At 55.1% G+C, this 17119-nt stretch overlaps 1 protein-coding gene across 1 annotated transcript; it reads left to right on the forward strand.

Moving 5' to 3' along the window:
- The first annotated feature begins 1416 nt into the window (after window positions 1–1416).
- Window positions 1417–16982, forward strand: MAP3K10 (mitogen-activated protein kinase kinase kinase 10). The gene is made up of 10 exons (XM_033128683.1): window positions 1417–2707; window positions 6626–6806; window positions 9269–9417; window positions 9847–10022; window positions 10626–10872; window positions 12350–12466; window positions 14298–14472; window positions 14566–14678; window positions 15042–15704; window positions 16371–16982. Exons 1-10 carry the CDS (start codon window positions 2026–2028, stop codon window positions 16691–16693), a joined length of 2826 nt encoding a protein of 941 aa, XP_032984574.1. The 5' UTR covers window positions 1417–2025; the 3' UTR covers window positions 16694–16982.
- Window positions 16983–17119: the final 137 nt, after the last annotated feature.

The raw sequence follows: 17119 nt of genomic DNA on the forward strand, positions 1-17119 counted from the left end.
ACATGTATCCTCTGTCTGGTTCAAATAAACTCTAAAAAACTCTTAAAATTTTTCTACAGGTTTGGACATTCTTACCTTGACACCATAAAGCCTTGTTATTTTTAGTACACCGTGTTGCCAACTTTTTAGTACACCGTGTTGCCAAATTCCAGGTTTTGCAGGAACCCATATAAGAGTATATCAGGTTATAGCAGATCTGCCTATACTCAGAAAGAAGCTGGGTCTCTCTCTTCCAACAAGCATTCTTGATAGGTCCTTAGCTTCCCTGACACATAGCCAGGAGCCCAGGTACCCACTTTCCTCTGAGAGTGGAATAACTTCCCAGGGCCCTGTGGGGCAGTTCTCTGGAGTTTGGGCACCAGAGCCCATCCTAGTTCCCCACCCAGAGCCCATCCTAGTTCCCCTCTTCTCTCCTCACTCCAGACCCCCAGACCACTCAGGAGAGGCCAAGTGAAAAAGCCCAGAATTTTGCCACTTACAAGCTTACTGATCTTGGGCAAGTCACTGAACCACAGGACTCAGTTTCTTCATTCTTTAAATGGGATGGCATTTTTTTCCATCATGGTTGTTTTTGTTGTTGTTGTTGTCGTTGTTTAATTTTAAAATCTGCCTTTGATTTTTGCCTTGCCATTTATAGTTCTGGACTTGGACTTCACTTCCCTATGCGTCATCTGTCAAATGGGGCCTTTGCAAAGATTTAAAGATACCATGTGTGCAAAGCACAAGATGTACATTAAGGCCCCCACCCCAAATTGAAGTTGCTATTATGGGAGGCGGGAAATCCTCCAGAGTACGAGTTCTGACTGCGAAGGCAGAGGAACCCAGAGCTGGTGGGGAAAACAGACGTGGCTGTGATATCCCCGGAGCCAGTAAACAATTCCTCCCAGTCCCGTCTTCCTCGCAGAGGCCTCGCCATTGGCCCCACTCCCTAGCTTGCTGGAGCCACCAGCTGGTTCCGCGAAGCCTGCGTTTGGGGGCTGCCTCCTGCAGCGCGGGTCGAGAACAACTACATTTCCCGGCGTTCACCTCGGGTTGGGGCCCCGAGGGACGGGGATGCAGCCGCAGGGACTGTCCCATCCGTGTTAGACGCTCCGGGTAGTAGCCATCATTCACGCAGCTCCTACTTTTCTCTTTGAGAAGCGCGTGCGTCACGGTCAACCCCACCGTGGGCCGCGGCTCCCTCAGGGTCTGTGAGAAACGTTGGTCCCCTCCTCCTGCCCTCCTCCAAGAGTCCGGCCACTAGGTCCTAGGGAGGGTCCGAGGCCAGGCTTATCTCCCCAGGAGCATTCCTTCCGCCCCGCGGCCTCCCCACTGCGACCGGAGGTTGGAAGCTGGGCTCCGGGGGCTGGGGGACTGGGGCTAGCCTCGAGCCCGCGCAGCCGGAGACTACAACTCCCAGGCGGCACCGCGGCGGCGGCTGCGAGCACGTCACTCAGGCACCGCCGGCGGCCCCGGGAAGCGGCACGGGCGGGGGTAGGGGCTGTGGCCGACCCGGAGGCCGGTGCAGAGGATGGGGGTCGCCCCGCCACCCCGCCCGTGAGGAGGCCGAGGGGCGCTCCACCCCGTCCCGGGGCGGGCGCCCCCGGGGCCCCAACGCCCCTGTCCCGCCCGGCGATCGTGTACCGGGATGCGGAGCCGGGGGCCGCCGGTGGAGCTGCGCGGGGTGAGAGGCGCGGGGAAGGGGGCTGCCTGTTGCCCTCGCCCTCGTCCCCCACCGGCGGGCCCCGGCAAGAACTCGGGATCTGGGCGGCCAGGCCTCCTTAGCTTTCTGACATTTGGGGGGTACAGGTGAACCCGCCGCCCTACCCCCACCTCGCCCCGCCTGGACAGCTGAATCAGAGCGGACGACCCTGCCCTTTTAAAGCAGCCGTTTCCTGCTCCTGCGGAGGGTCCCCCAGCTATGGCCCCCAGGAGCCCCCTAGAACCCACAGGGACTGCCCCCCATCCTGTCCGCCCGGGCCCGCCCTCTGCATCCCGCGGGCAGCCTGTGTAAAGCGGCCTCCAGCAGCCCCCGGCCCCTCCCCCATGGAGGAGGAGGGAGGCGCGGCCGCCAAGGAGTGGGGCAGCAACCCCGCGGGGCCCGTCTGGACCGCGGTGTTCGACTACGAGGCGGCGGGCGACGAGGAGCTGACCCTGCGGAGGGGCGACCGCGTCCAGGTGCTTTCCCAGGACTGTGCCGTGTCGGGCGACGAGGGCTGGTGGACCGGGCAGCTACCCAGCGGCCGTGTGGGCGTCTTCCCCAGCAACTACGTGGCTCCCAGCTCCCCAGCCGCCCCTGCGGGCCTCCAGCTGCCCCAAGAGATTCCCTTCCACGAGCTACAGCTAGAGGAGATCATCGGTGTAGGGGGCTTTGGCAAGGTCTATCGGGCCCTGTGGCGTGGCGAGGAGGTGGCGGTCAAGGCTGCCCGGCTGGACCCTGAGCGGGACCCGGCAGTGACAGCAGAGCAGGTGCGCCAGGAGGCCCGGCTCTTCGGAGCCCTGCATCACCCCAACATCATTGCCCTCAGGGGCGCCTGCCTCAGCCCCCCACACCTCTGCCTGGTGATGGAATATGCCAGGGGGGGCGCACTGAGCAGGGTGCTGGCGGGTCGCCGGGTGCCCCCTCACGTGCTGGTCAACTGGGCTGTGCAGGTGGCCCGGGGCATGAACTACCTACACAGTGATGCCCCTGTGCCCATCATCCACCGGGACCTCAAGTCCATCAACAGTAAGTGGTGTCCTTCCCCAAAAACTTGTTGCCGCAGAACCCTGTAAGGCCAAGCCTAGGTGGTGGGAAATGGGGACCCCAGAAGATCCTGCCTGGGGCAAGAAGGGGCAGTAATCCCTTCAGGGCTGGGTGAGGCAAGCCTTGGCCCATTAAGGGAGGAAAGGGTGGCTCAGAAAGGTTAAAGGACTACCTACCTGCCTCCCAGGCTTCAGAGTCACAGTAGCTCAATAAGTATGTGCCCATGAACACTGTGACAGGCTGTGCCTTCCCAGCATGAGCAGAGCAGATACAGTGCCTGCCCTCATGGTGCTCCCTGTTCAACCGGGACCCCAGAGTCCACCAGGCAGAGGCTTGGCCTGGAGTGAGGGTTTCTCAACCGTGGCACTATTGACGTGGGGCCGGGTGATGGCAGAGGGCTTCCTGTGTGTTGTAGGTTGTTTAACAGCATCCTGGCCTCTACCCACCAGATGCCATTAGCGTTCCCTGCCCCGCCTCCAGTTATGATAAGCAAAACTGTCTCCAGACATTGCCAAATGTCCCCTGGGAGGGCAAAATTGCCCCCAGTTGAGAACGACTTACTGGAGTCCTCCCAGGCCTCTGCCCCAGCTGGCAAAGGCAAACTGGAAAAGATGAGGGAGGAGGAAAAGGGACGTGCCTTATGTAAAAGCTTGCAGGCTACTGGGCTTATTACAGGTTCTCAAAAGTTGACTGGTTGTTGAATGAGGGCTGGGACCAGGTGGAAGGGAAGGTTCTCCAGAACCCACATCTAGATCAAGGAGCTTTTCACGATGTCAGCAAATATTAATGGAGAACCTGTTAAGTAGCAGCCAAATAGGGACCAAGATGTCCATGGTTTTGGCCCTAATGGTACTCACAAACTAGAGATTTCATTTATTCCCCAGATATTTCTGGAACTCCCATGGTGTGCCAGACCCTTATGGATACAGAGGGGAAAATCCTGCCTTCCCGGCTCTCCTGTCCTTCCTCTGCCCCATCTCACTTCCTTTCGTTACTGGGCCAGATCATGTGTTAAGCTAGAAGGATCAATGGCGAATGAGACCAGCATGTTCCCTGCCCCCAGTAAACTGTGAGGGGTTCCCCTTTGCCCTCAGCCCTCACATCACATCTATTTCTGAAGCCTGTCAATTCTACATCTTGACATTTGTTTGAATCCATCCCACTATTTTAATCAGTTTTTTGCTCTGCCCCCATCACCACCTAAAACAGAGGGGTGTCTTCCTTCCCAGGCCTGGCATTTGTATACTCCACAGAGAGCTACCAAGTGTCCGAGGCATACCAAGCCCTGAACCAGGGCTGCGGAATGGAGCAAGACAGACACAGGAGGTCCCTGATTTTATAGATGCTCGTGCTCTAACTCGTCTGAAATACTGGAGGCAGGACTACCGCATGCGCCTCTCAAAGGCTGGGGCCCCTTCTCCGCTCTTCCTCACCCCTGCTGATTCACAGCCTGCAGGTGGGGTATAAGGACACTGCTTCCACTCCCCCAAGTTTTTCTGTAGCCAGTGCCACCTGGACAAAGGGTTGGTGGGACTCTAGGCCAGGGCTTCCTGCTCGGGCGATGGAGCTGCTCCATGCCTGAGACAGAGGACACGGGCTGCACAGCACAGCTTCCCCAGTCATCCTTCCCTAAGGAGCACCTCATCTGATGTCATTCATTCATTGGTTCATTCGACCAATAGTTCTTAAGCGAATTAAGTAGCTGGGCATTGTACGAGGCTCTGGGATTACAGAAGGGAACATTGCAAGTGTCCCTGCTTAAGGAAGTCACAGTCTAGTGAACAGAAATAGATGACTGATATTTACATAGATAACAAAATTTCCAGAGAGTATCAGGGGCTCTGAAGGAAACAAAGCAGATTAAGGATGGGGCAGAGAGAGCTCTTACACCAGATGGTCAGGGAAGGCAACATTTGAGTAGAGATCTGAACAAAGAGGACGCAGCCTTACAAATATGTGGGCAGGGCAAAGGATGTGAGGTTTCTTGTTGGAGAAACAGCAAGGAGACCAGCGGGGTTGTAAGAGCAGGAGGGAGGCAGAGGTAGAAGGAGACGAGGTCAGAAAGGTAGCCAGGGGCCAGATCACGTTGACCTTGGGGGCTATGGTGAGTAGTTTGGGCATTTTGTTCAGTGCAGTGGAGGCCATTAGAGAATTTTAAGCAGAGGACGACATGATCAGACATATTTTAAAGGAAACTGATTTAGGCCCAGCCTAGAAGATGTAGAAATAAAGTATAAAACCATGGAAGTGTTACCTCTGTCACAAGGTCACTCCACAAACAGGAGAGGTGGGGACCCTAGAAGGGAGGACTTCTGGGAGGTTGAGTCATAGGCTAAGAGTCACAGGAGGCTTCCAGGAGGAGGTGGCATTTGAGTCAGGCTTTAAAGAATGGACAAGATTACCAACATGGCCCTGGGTGATATACTGATCTCACTAGCTCTCAGTTTCTTCATCTGCCAAATGGGCATGATAGAGGAATTACCTCATTATTATTGTGACTGGAGAAGTAGCCAGGAATGGTCAAAGATAAAAGTAGAGAAATAAGGAAGAATTATGGCAACATCACACACTAATAACAATATCTAATGCTTTTAAAAGGATCTACTGTTGCTTCAGGAAATAAATCTTTACTACAGCCCTGTAAGGTAAATACTATTATCATCTGCATTTAACAGAGGAGAAATCTTAGTGTTAAGAAAAATAAAGTAAATTATACAAGGTTATGCAGCTAATAATTGGCAGAGCTGGGATTCAAACCCAGGCAGGACACTGTACACTTTGGGGCCTTTTTTTGATAGAAGGTAGTAGAATATCATAGCAGTTAAAAGATTGGGCTTGATGACAGATCTAGTCTAAATCTTTGCCCCAGCATTTTCAAGCTGTGTGATCTTATACAAGTGACCTCATCTCTCTGAACCTCAGTTTGCTAGTCAACAAAATAGGTTGCTTGCTATTTAAGTCATGTAAAGGGCTTCGCACTGTGCCTACCGTGATTATTATTGTTAGTAATGACCATAGGCAGCAAGTAAGTTGGAATCATTCAATAGGCTTGGGGGCTACATCAGTGAGATTTTGTCACAATACTTACTGTTGTGTAACAAACCACCCCCAAAACTCAGTTTCTTCAAACTCCATGTCATTTGTTACTGCTCATACATTTGCAGGCCAGCTGGAGGGTGAACTGATTTAGGCTGGGCTCGGCTGGAGAGGCTTTGCTCCAAGTGTGTCATCCTCCTTGGCCCATCAGGCTAGCCAAGGCACATTCTCTTGGTGATGGCCAAAGTGCAAGAGGGCAAGCAGGCACGTGAGGCCTCTTAAGGCACAGGCGTGGAACTGGCATTCTGTCACTTCTGCCTCATGCTATTGGCCAAAGCAAGTCATATAGCCAACCCACAATAAAGGACGGGGAAATGCAGTCTGCCTCTTTAGTGGAAAGACCTAGAAAGTTACACGGTAAAGTGCGCCACAGAAAGGAGTAGAATGGGGGCCATGAATGCAGTATACCACAGGAGATGACAAAGACAAAGGAAGCCCCGTTCATCCCTTCTCTCATGGTTTATAGTTCCCACTTCTGGGGAGGTTGGGAACTCAAGGCCTGGACCAAGGAGAACCAAGGCCCTGGCCATAGACCTTCCACTAAGCGCCCCCAGAACCTAAGTGGGAGTCAGGAGGGCAGGGGACACAGGAGAGCTCCCTCCTGCTAATGGGAGCCTGAAGTTAGACCTGCATGGAAGGGTTCATGGTATTCCATGCCAGGAAAGGAGCTGCTTCAGAGAGGGACAACTCAAAGTCGGGGGGGTGGGGGAGAACAGGTAGGAAATTCCCGCTGAGGCAAGGGGCAGGACATGCGTCTGTACCCTAGCAGATCTGGGGTGACCCACCTTTCTTCCTACCCCACAGTCCTTATTCTGGAGGCCATCGAGAATCACAACCTCGCAGACACGGTGCTCAAGATCACGGACTTCGGTCTCGCCCGTGAGTGGCACAAGACTACCAAAATGAGTGCCGCGGGGACCTACGCCTGGATGGCCCCAGAGGTTATCCGTCTCTCCCTCTTCTCCAAAAGCAGCGATGTCTGGAGGTGCTGATGGTGGGACCAGGGAAGCCTCCTGGAAATGGGGGAGGGAGGCGGGGATGAGGGCAGAGTGGGAGGGACAGTTTCCCATTAATGCCAGGATCTGGGCCTCGCAAAGGGGCCTGCCAGCAAGGGGAGACCATCAGACCGGCGCCAAAGCAGGTGTCTGCTCTGCTACCAGAAGTGGCCACTGAGGAGAACTTGGATTACGGTAACAATTCCAAAGATGCAGAGATAGGACGTCAGCACTAAGGCCCCTCAGACACCATCCAGTACACTGCCCCTACCTGTCAAACAGGAAATTGAGGCCCTTGGAGGCAACCATTCATTCCTTCGTCCAACTGTGCCAGGTGCTAGGGATACAGCAGTAAATAAAAATAGAAACGTCCCTGTTTGCAGGGATAATAAGTACACAAGAAGCTGAAAGGGCTGTTTTAAGAAAATTGTAAAATTATTTTTAAAAGAAGTTAATCCACCAAAAGAAAAAATATTAGATAGTGTTACAAGCCAGGAGGTTGATGGAAAAGCGTTCTGAGGGTTGGAAGACAGCTTTGCAGAAGGCTTTTCTGAGAAGCGATACTTGAGCTGGGTTGTAGATGACAAGGAACCAGCCATGGCGAGTTTGGGGGAAGATCTTCCCAGGCAGAAGGAACAGCTTGCACAAAGGAGGTACTGAGGTGAGAACAAGCTCAGTATGTTCTGGAAACAGCTACAAAGGCCCATGTGGCTGGCTGGAGCAGGCCAGGAGGAAAGTGGTAGGAAATGATGTAGGAGAGAGAGCTAGAGGGCCCGGCAGATGAAGCACCAGACTCGTGTTGTTCTAAGTGCAGTGGAAAGCCATTAGAGGCATTTATGAAGGACATGATCTGAGGCAGCCCTGCAAAAGCTCCCTCCAGCTGCAGGGTAGAGGATGGGTTGTAGGGGAAGGAGTGGGGGCCGGAGGCCAATGAAGAGGTTGTTCCCATCGCCAGCAAGACCTGATGCGGCAAAACTCTTCCAGGGCCTTCTCCTGGGTGAGAACCAAACCCAGGTCATTCCCCAGCTGAGGCTCCAGATGGACCAACCAGCAAAGTCATGGCTTTTAGGCAGACAGGTCAGACAGGAAGTCAACTAGAGCAGTGCAGCCCTTTGGGGCAAGTCCTGACTGGCTTCACATCAGGTGTCCATTTGTGGTCCCAGACATTTAGCAGTCATATTTCAGCAGCAAGGAACAGAAACCCCAAAATAAAAACTGAAGCTTTTGCTTTTGGGACATTTCAGGAAGTTACTTGCACACTACACACCCTCCTGCATCCTGCTGACCAGAGCAGTTGTCATATGGGCGTGCACAGCTGCAAAGGAGGATGGAAAATTATTTCGGGCAGCACGTGCCGGGCTCAAATTCACCAGCGCCGTCACTGAGGATGGAGGGGGGCTGTCAGCTGCTTGAAGGCAGGGGTTACGTCTGTCTGATTCCAGTGCCTAGAGCGGTGTCTGGCACATGGTGGACAGTTAATAGGTATATGCTGAATGAATGCAGATGTGGATACGGGGCAGCATGGGTTCTACTGCACATGGTGATCAGGATTCAGAAGGAGCATAGTTAACTGGAGAATGTAGACACGCAGGTGACCGTAGCACAGTGCTGCAAGCTGTCGTGTTGTGTAGCCCTAAGGACACTGTCATGGGCATCGGGCAGACCTGAGTGTGGCTCCACCACTTACTAGCTGTGTGGTCACAGGCAGGCAACTTAATCTCTCTGGGCCTGCACCTGCTCAGCAGGTGAGATGGGGGTCATGCCAATGCTTTCTGCCTTACAGGGCTGTTGTGAGGGTTACTGAGAGTGCCTAGCACAGTGCTGACCTGGAGGAAGTGCTTTATAAATGTTAAGTAGTGCTACCTTGTTTTTAGAGGTAAGTGCTGAGCGTTCTGTGGGAACATAGAGGAGGGGCTTCTAACCCAGCTTTGGAGACTGTGAAATCAAGGAAGGCTTCCTGGCAGAGGAACACCTGAATTGAGACTTAAGAGAAGGTTAGGCGCAAAGGGAAGAGTGTTCTTGACAAAGGGAACAGCATGTGCAAAGGCTAGAGGTTAGGAAGAACAGGGCTTCTTCAACCCTTCAATGTGACTGCAAGATGAAGCTGGGGTTGGTACGGAGGCTGAGAGTGCTTAGAGGTGAGGCTTCAGGGCTCATCAAAGGTCAGGGCTAAGAAGGGTGGATTTTCCCAGTGGGCACAGGAGACCCACTGAAGGTTTTCAGGCAGGGGCAGGGGAAGAGAGACAGAGCAAAGGTGAGACATCAGAGAGCAACCCCACTATATCTATTTGCGATCAGGCCAGTGGAGGTCAAATCAGGTTCTCGGGGCCTCATTGGCCAGGGCTGGGCGTTGGGGTGAGGGAGGCTCACCATGGGACCAGATGCAGGGCTGGGGTATAGGTCAGGAATGGGGTGGGCTGCAGCATCACCCCTCCCTCTCCCCCACCTGCAGCTTCGGGGTGCTTCTCTGGGAGCTGCTGACGGGTGAGGTCCCCTACCGTGAAATCGACGCCTTGGCCGTGGCATACGGTGTGGCTATGAACAAGCTGACGCTGCCCATCCCTTCCACCTGCCCCGAGCCCTTTGCCCGCCTACTAGAGGGTGAGCCAGGGCCCTGTGGAGAGGGGAGGCTCAGCTTGGGGTGGCAGGGGCCCTTGGGCGCAGACCTTGCCCCTTTACACCCATTCTTACCAGTGGGCCCAGGAGTGAGGGAGGAGGGGCTGGACCATGAACAGTCTCCCCCAAAGTTGGCTCTATGGCCCCAGACCCTTGCTCTGGGCAGGCCCATAGCTCTGAGGGCAACCCGTTAGGATTCACTGGCCCTGGAATTCCCCAATTCTACCACCGGTCAGGGAGCATGTCCATGGGTTTCTCTCTCAGAGTTTCACCACATGAAATATTGCCAGGACTTTGGCTTTGAATCCTTTCCCCTCGACGCTATGGAAGCTGTTTGTCCCTTGAAGTCCTGCCTTCCACGGAGCCGGCTGATGCCCCAGAGCATGGCCGCTGACTTCTCCACTCCCACCCCAGAATGCTGGGACCCAGACCCCCATGGGCGGCCAGATTTCGGCAGCATCCTGAAGCAGCTTGAAGTCATCGAACAGTCAGCCTTGTTCCAGATGCCACTGGAGTCCTTCCACTCGCTGCAGGAAGACTGGAAGCTGGAGATTCAGCATATGTTCGACGACCTCCGCACCAAGGAGAAGGTGAAGACGGGGAAAGGTGGGAGGGATGGAGCAAGATCCCCGAGTTCTGATATTGGTGGGGTCTTTCCCCTGAGCCCAGGTCTTTGGGTCCATGCAGGGCCATGGGAGCGTTTTCTGCATATTAAGAAAAGACAGCCTCCTGCTTGTTGACTAGTAAGAAAAAGGTACCCTGCACTGAAGTACTTACAAGTGGTACTGTGTGACAGCTGCAGTTGGTTTTAAAGTTCTACAGCAAAATGAGAGGGGCAGAGGAGAGAAGGAAGAGGATACATGAAAAAAGATTCGCAAAGTATATATAGATCATTGTTGGGTGATGGGTACCTGGGGGGTGCACTGTTGTCTCTCTGCTTTTGTGGGTGTTTGAAGTTTTCCAAATTGAAGAGTTAAAAAATGAAAAATCAAAGAGAAAAAGGCACCCTTTCTTTGGGCTTACACAGTCCCCTGCCCTGGCACCCAGCTTGGCTAGTGAAGTGTGAGTTGGATTGTGCCCCCAATTTGTCACACAGCAGGACGCCCCTGTGCAGGACCCCCAACCCGACATGCATCCACCCCAGCGGCGGAAAAGCTAAGCACCTCTCCCCAAGCCACCTGTCTCCTCTCCAGGAGCTCCGAAGCCGGGAGGAGGAGCTGCTGCGGGCAGCGCAGGAGCAGCGCTTCCAGGAGGAGCAGCTGCGGCGGCGCGAGCAGGAGCTGGCGGAGCGCGAGATGGACATCGTGGAGCGGGAGCTGCACCTGCTCATGTGCCAGCTGAGCCAGGAGAAGCCCCGGGTCCGCAAACGCAAGGGCAACTTCAAACGCAGCCGCCTGCTCAAGCTGCGGGAAGGCGGCAGCCACATCAGCCTGCCCTCCGGTACCCGCCCCGCCCCTTAAGCATCCCTAACCCAGGCTTTATCGCTTCCTTTTTTTCTTTTTAACTTTTTAATTACTGAATATATCACACACGGAAAACAACCAAAAAACTGTACAGCTTAATGAGTTAGTATAATCACCCCATGAAAGCACCTGTAGCCACCCAATTGCTCTCCACATGCCCCCTCCAACCCCCTGTTACCCCCTGAAAGTAACCCCTGTCTTGACTTTCAGGACAATCACTTCCTTACTTTTCTTTATAGTTTTATCTCCCAACTATTTGCTTAATATTTTTTAATCTGCCTCTTTCCCCCCCTTACTAAAAATGTGTTGAGGATACATCATTTATCCTGTAGCATTTCCTGCAGTCTGGACTTTGCTGTTTGCATCTCCCTGGTACTACTTCACATGTCCCTGTGTCCCCAGACTTTCCTATAAATGGGTGTTAGGTGAGACCATGTAAAATTGCTGGTGTTTGGTCATTTTTGAACTACAGAAAAACAAGTTTCACGTGGATCTCTAGGCTTAATCAGTTTCAGTGTCAGGTTTGATTTTGTTGTTGTTGCTTTTGGCAAAGACTGCGTCCTAGGGAATGTCAGAGGCACAGCACCCTGGTTGTCTCTCTCTGTGATGTTACAGCCATAGAGGGTTGCCTAGAACAGCACCAGCCTGTGCAAATACAGTGCAAACTACATGGGTGCTTTTAAATTTTCTAGTAGCTTTATTAAAAAGGGGGGAAGAACCAGGTGAAATTAATTCCTATAATGTATTTTTGCTTAACCCAATATCTCCAAAATACTATGGTTTCACATGTAATCAATACCAAAAAAAAAAATTGCTAACGAGATAGTTACCTTCTTTTTTCCACACTAAATCTTTGAAATCCAGTGTCTTTTATATTTACAGCATGTTTCAATCTGCCAAATTTTCATCAAAAATACTTGACTATATATAGATTCCATAAAATTTACAGTTGAAAAAGTAGATTCATACACCCAAGTTGTTCCAAACGTGCTTAAATGTTTCCAGTGACCGAACTGTGGAACCATCTTTAAAGGTAAACTTAATTGCAGTCAAATAAATAAAGATAAAACCCTCCAGCTCAGGTGCACAAGCCACATTTCAAGTGCTCAGTGGCCACATGCAGCTAAAGGCCACCAGAGTGGACACTCAGGCCTAGGTCCTTAGCTAGGGCAGCAGCTCTCAGACCTGAGTGTGCGTCAGAGGTACCTGGAGGACTGCTTCCACCGCAGTTAGATCACCACACCTCATCCCAGAGCTGCTGAGTCAGGGAGGGCCCAAGAACGTGCATTTCCAAGAGGTTTCCACTTGATGTTGCTGCCGGCCTGGGGACTACACTTTAAGAACCAGTGCATTAAGGAATGCAAAGTGGTGGCATTCCTTCTATAGGTCTATAAAGAGAACGTCGCTGGTTACCCACGGAACCGCTTACTTAGGAAAGGCTCTCTGTTTTGCAGGCTTCGAGCATAAGATCACTGTCCAGGCCTCTCCAACCCTGGACAAGCGGAAAGGATCTGATGGGACCAGCCCCCCTGCAAGCCCCAGCATCATTCCCCGGCTGAGGGCCATTCGCCGTGAGTATCTCCCTTGGCCCTGACTGGTCCTTCCATCAACAAACTTCTCTGAGCACATACCATGCACCAAGCCAAAGGATCAGCAGGGAACGAGCCAGGCAGGGTCCCCTCCCTCATTCTAATAGGGGGGGCAGACAATAAATAAGTCCATAAGCAGGATAATTTCCTGGAGGGACAAGCACTATAAAGGAAATCAGGGAAGGGAATACAAGAGAAGAGTTGACACTAGGAAGGCCTGTCTGAGGAGCTGGGGTCTGAGCAGGGACCTGTGTGGTAAGAGTGGCGAGACAAGCGGCGATCTAAAGGAAGAGTGTCCCTGGCGGAGAGAACAGCAAGGGCCTGGCGGTGGGAACAAGCGTGGCATGTTTATAAGCCCAAAGGCCAACTTGGCTGAAGAAGAACAAATGGGAGGCAGAGCAGTAGGTTTGTGGTCAGGGGTTCAACAGGGGCCAGATTGCGCCAGTGCTTGAGAGCCGGGATGAGGAGTCGGGATTGTTTTTAAAGGTGATGGATGAGCCTCTGGAGGGCTGTGAGCAAGGCAGTGATGTCATAAAACGTACCTTTCCCTCTGGGTGGTAGGACGACTGGAGTAAGGGGGGGAGACAAGTTAGATAATGGAGGCTGGACCAGGGTAGGGCCTTGGAGAGGGAGGTGGCCGCAGTCGGGGCTGCCTGGCAGAGGTGCAGTTCTTGGGGTTTGCTGATGGGTTGAAGGATACAGGGCTGACTCCCAAGTCTGTTCTGCCCCATCGCTCACCCCCAGCCTTGCCCTGCACTGACCTTTATTGACCTCGGTTTGGGCACCAGCTTTGTACAAGGCTGGGAGATTCATTCTCATGAGGGACGCAAAGACAAACAACGACCACTCAGTACTAATAGCAGGGTGCATTCAAAGTGATAGGAACAGAGAAGACAGCACAATGGCTCCCCAGGGAACAAACTGCTCCGGAGCTTGAAAGACATACAGCCAAGCAGGCCCAGAAAGGGACTGAAATGGAACAGAATTCCCAGTGAAGGGAACAGCCTATGCAAAGGCACGGAGGTGTGAAAGTCTCCACTTGGGAACCTGTAGACATGGGGTCCCAACCAGGGCACTTATGCCCTCTGCCTGTGTACCCCAACTCTCTCTCCCTCCCTCCTTCCCTCTCTCCCCTCCACGCTGGCCTCCTGGCTGTTCTGTGTACTCTCTGCACTGTCCAGCCCCAGGGCCTTGGCATTTGCTGTTCCCTCTGCCTGAAATGCTCCTCTCCCTTGTATCTACATGACTCACTCCCTCACCTCCTCAAGTCTTTGCTCAGATTTGTCTTCCTCCCATGTGAAGCCTTCCCTAACCTCCAAACTCCTCGCCTGCTTCCTAGTTCCCGCAGCACGTACCACCTTCTAACACCTGCACAGATGATTTACCCAGTGTGAGTCTTGCTGTTCGTCTGTCTTCACCCACTGAAACGTCAACTCCCAGGGCAGGGGAGTTTGTCTGCTTTGTCCACTGCTGTCTTCGCAGCACCTGCCACAGGGCTTGGCACAGAGCAGGCCCTCAGTAGACATTTGGGAATGAATGGATAATTAAAGTGATAGGAGCTGAGGCAGAGGAAGTCAGCTGGGAATAACATGCAGGGCCTCGAATGCCAGGCCGAGGAGCTTTACTGTTGTCCTGACAACGCTGGGGCGCTATGGAAGGATTTAGAGCAGGGAAAGGTCATGATTGGAATTAGAATCCAAGATCCCCTGGGCTTCCAGGTGGAGGAGGAATCTGAGGTGGGCAGAACGAGGCTGGGAGCCCAGTGGGGCAGACTCTCCAAGACCCAGTAACCAAGTGTCTTCTCTCAACCCAGTGACTCCTGTGGACAGTTGTGGTGGCAGCAGCAGTGGCAGCAGCAGTGGTGGCAGTGGGACATGGGGCCGCAGTGGGCCCCCTAAGAAGGAAGAACTGGTTGGAGGCAAGAAGAAGGGCCGGACCTGGGGTCCCAGCTCCACCCTGCAGAAGGAGCGGGCTGGAGGAGAGGAGAGGTATTGGCGGCTGGACCTACCCCATGCCCCGCTCCCAGGCCCATGTCCACCAGAGGCCGGCGAACCGCCCCCCATCTTTGGATCCCCCTGCAGGCTGAAGGCCCTGGGGGAAGGAAGCAAACAGTGGTCATCAAGTGCCCCCAACCTGGGCAAGTCCCCCAAACACACCCCCATGGCTCCAGGCTTCGCCAGCCTCAATGAGATGGGTAAGAAAAGGAGGGTGCTTTCAAAGGGGAGGGGAGGGGACATTCCCTGGCCTAAGGGGACCCTAACCCAAGACAAAGCGGTGACCATTCCGCTGGGTTTGTGGGGAGAGAGCTGGATTTCACTGGGCCAGAGGGTAGGAGGCATTTCTTTAAAGGGGGACAGACATTCTTGGAAAGGTGTGGGCGTCACTCCCAGGGACCGGGGCTTTGAAGGGAGACGGATTCGAGAACCATACTTAGTGGACTTGGTGATCCCACTGTTGGAGGGGTCATTGGGGGCAGCCCCTTGCCTCCAAATCCCCAGAAGTCACGGGCCGGGAGCCGCCCGGAGGGAGTCGAGTGCTGGCCCTCTCCCGATTGCAGAGGAGTTCGCGGAGGCCGACGGAGGCAGCAGCGGGCCCTCCTCGCCCCACAGCACCCCGGCCTACCTCGCGGTGCCGCTGCCCGCCGAGCCCTCCCCGGGGGCTGCGCCCTCCGCGCGGCCCATGCCCGGCACCCGGCGGCGCTGTGAGCTTGCGCTGCTGGGCTGCGCCACCCTGCTGGGCGCCGTGGGCCTGGGCGCCGACGTGGCGGAGGCGCGCGCGGCCGATGGTGAGGAGCAGCGGCGCTGGCTCGACGGCCTCTTCTTCCCCCGCGCGGGCCGCTTCCCGCGGGGCCTCAGCCCGCCTGCGCGCTCCCCTGGCCGCCGCGATGACTCCACCCCCGGCCCGGGCCTGGCGCCCTCAGCCACCCTCGTGTCGCTGTCGTCTGTGTCCGACTGCAACTCCACGCGTTCGCTTCTGCGCTCAGACAGCGACGAGGCTGCGCCGGCTGCGCCCTCCCCGCCGCCTTCCCCGCCCGCGCCCCCGCCCAGCACCAACCCCCTGGTGGACCTGGAGCTGGAGAGCTTCAAGAAGGACCCCCGCCAGTCGCTGACGCCCACCCACGTCACGGCCGCGCGCGCCGTGAGCCGTGGGCACCGGCGGACCCCGTCGGATGGGGCGCTGGGACAGCGGGGGACACCTGAGCCCATGGGCCTCAGCCCTGGTGAGTGAGGCATCCCATGCCCAGGGTAGAACACAGCCCTCTCCCCTGCCCCTGCCGAGGGCCAATGTCCCAGCCCTGCGGCCACCCCCAAGATGCCAAGGCAGCCATCCCCTGCCATGCGTGAGGAGGAAGGGGCACTGTCCCCTGGCCCTCACTGCTGGAGGCATTGTGGGTCCCCCAGTGATTGAGAGACAGGATGAAGCAGGGGTGGCGACCTCTGCAGGCCCACAGGGGCCAGGCAAGTGACATTAATGACAGCAAGAATAACTATAGCTAACATAATAGCTATAGCTAACACGCATGTGCTAGGCCCTGTTCTCTATGCCTTTATTAACCCGACAAAGATGACTGGAACAGATAGGAGTTAAGTACCTCCTATCAGGTACTGAGCTACTCTTTTATCATTACCATCATCATCATCATCATTTGATTTACTGCTCACCTATGTGGAGAGGTGCTGTTATCCCCACTCAGAGATGGTGTCATGTCTGAGCTCTGTCTTCCCGACCCTAGCCCAGTGTAGGGCAGTTGGGAGGGATGAGGGCTTTGTCTTCAGGAGATTTTTCAAGAGCTGTCAGAAATTCCAGTTTTCATGTCAATGCCCCTGGCTCTTCAGTGCCACCCTCTGCCCCACCCCACACACCTCGTCTGATCCTCTCTTACCAGGCCCTCGAGATCCCCTGGACTTCCCCCGCCTACCCGACCCCCAGGCCCTATTCCCCACCCGCCGGCGGCCCCCCGAGTTCCCTGGCCGCCCCACCACCCTGACCTTCGCCCCAAGACCCCGGCCGGCTGCCAGCCGCCCCCGCCTGGACCCCTGGAAACTGGTCTCCTTCGGCCGGACACTCAGCATCTCGCCTCCCAGCAGGCCGGACACTCCCGAGAGCCCTGGGCCCCCTGGCATGCAGCCCACACTCCTGGACATGGACATGGAAGGGCAGAGCCAGGACAGCACGGTGCCCCTGTGTGGGGCCCACAGCTCCCACTGAGGCCTGCCCACTGCCGCCCGCCTGGGCAGCCATGAATGTAGCCCCCCTGGTCCCACCCCAGCCCACCAGGCCACAAGGCAGGGGAGGCCCTGGGCAGGATACTCTATTTATTGGGGAAGGGGGGAGGGGGGAACACTTAATTTATTCCTTTGTACCCCAGGGGGTGGGGCCCTGTGCCCACCCTGCAGTAGGGGGAGGGTGGGCAGGGATACTCAGGGACAGGGCATCATGGGGGATTCAGCACAAAATTCAGCATTAAAGGTAACCCCTGCCCCCTACTGTGCTTGGCTGTGTGTCTTTCCCTGGCCCAGGCCCTGATCCTGGCTCATCCTCAGTGGGGCACCCCCCACCCCATGCTCCCTCCCTAGGCCTCTCTGGGTTTCTGAGGTCCAGGGAGTGAAGCCCAGGCCTGTGTCCCCTCCCTGG

The sequence above is a fragment of the Rhinolophus ferrumequinum genome, chromosome 15 (genome assembly GCF_004115265.2).
Source record: "Rhinolophus ferrumequinum isolate MPI-CBG mRhiFer1 chromosome 15, mRhiFer1_v1.p, whole genome shotgun sequence".
NCBI lineage: Eukaryota > Metazoa > Chordata > Mammalia > Chiroptera > Rhinolophidae > Rhinolophus > Rhinolophus ferrumequinum.

Excerpts from the sequence above, each read along its gene's own strand:
- MAP3K10 (XM_033128683.1), top strand. The coding sequence starts at position 2,026 with ATGGAGGAGGAGGGAGGCGCGGCCGCCAAGGAGTGGGGCAGCAACCCC. Across the intron at positions 10,023-10,625 it reads ACCTCCGCACCAAGGAGAAG|GAGCTCCGAAGCCGGGAGGA; the intron begins GTGAAGACGGGG and ends TCTCCTCTCCAG. Across the intron at positions 14,679-15,041 it reads CGCCAGCCTCAATGAGATGG|AGGAGTTCGCGGAGGCCGAC; the intron begins GTAAGAAAAGGA and ends TCCCGATTGCAG.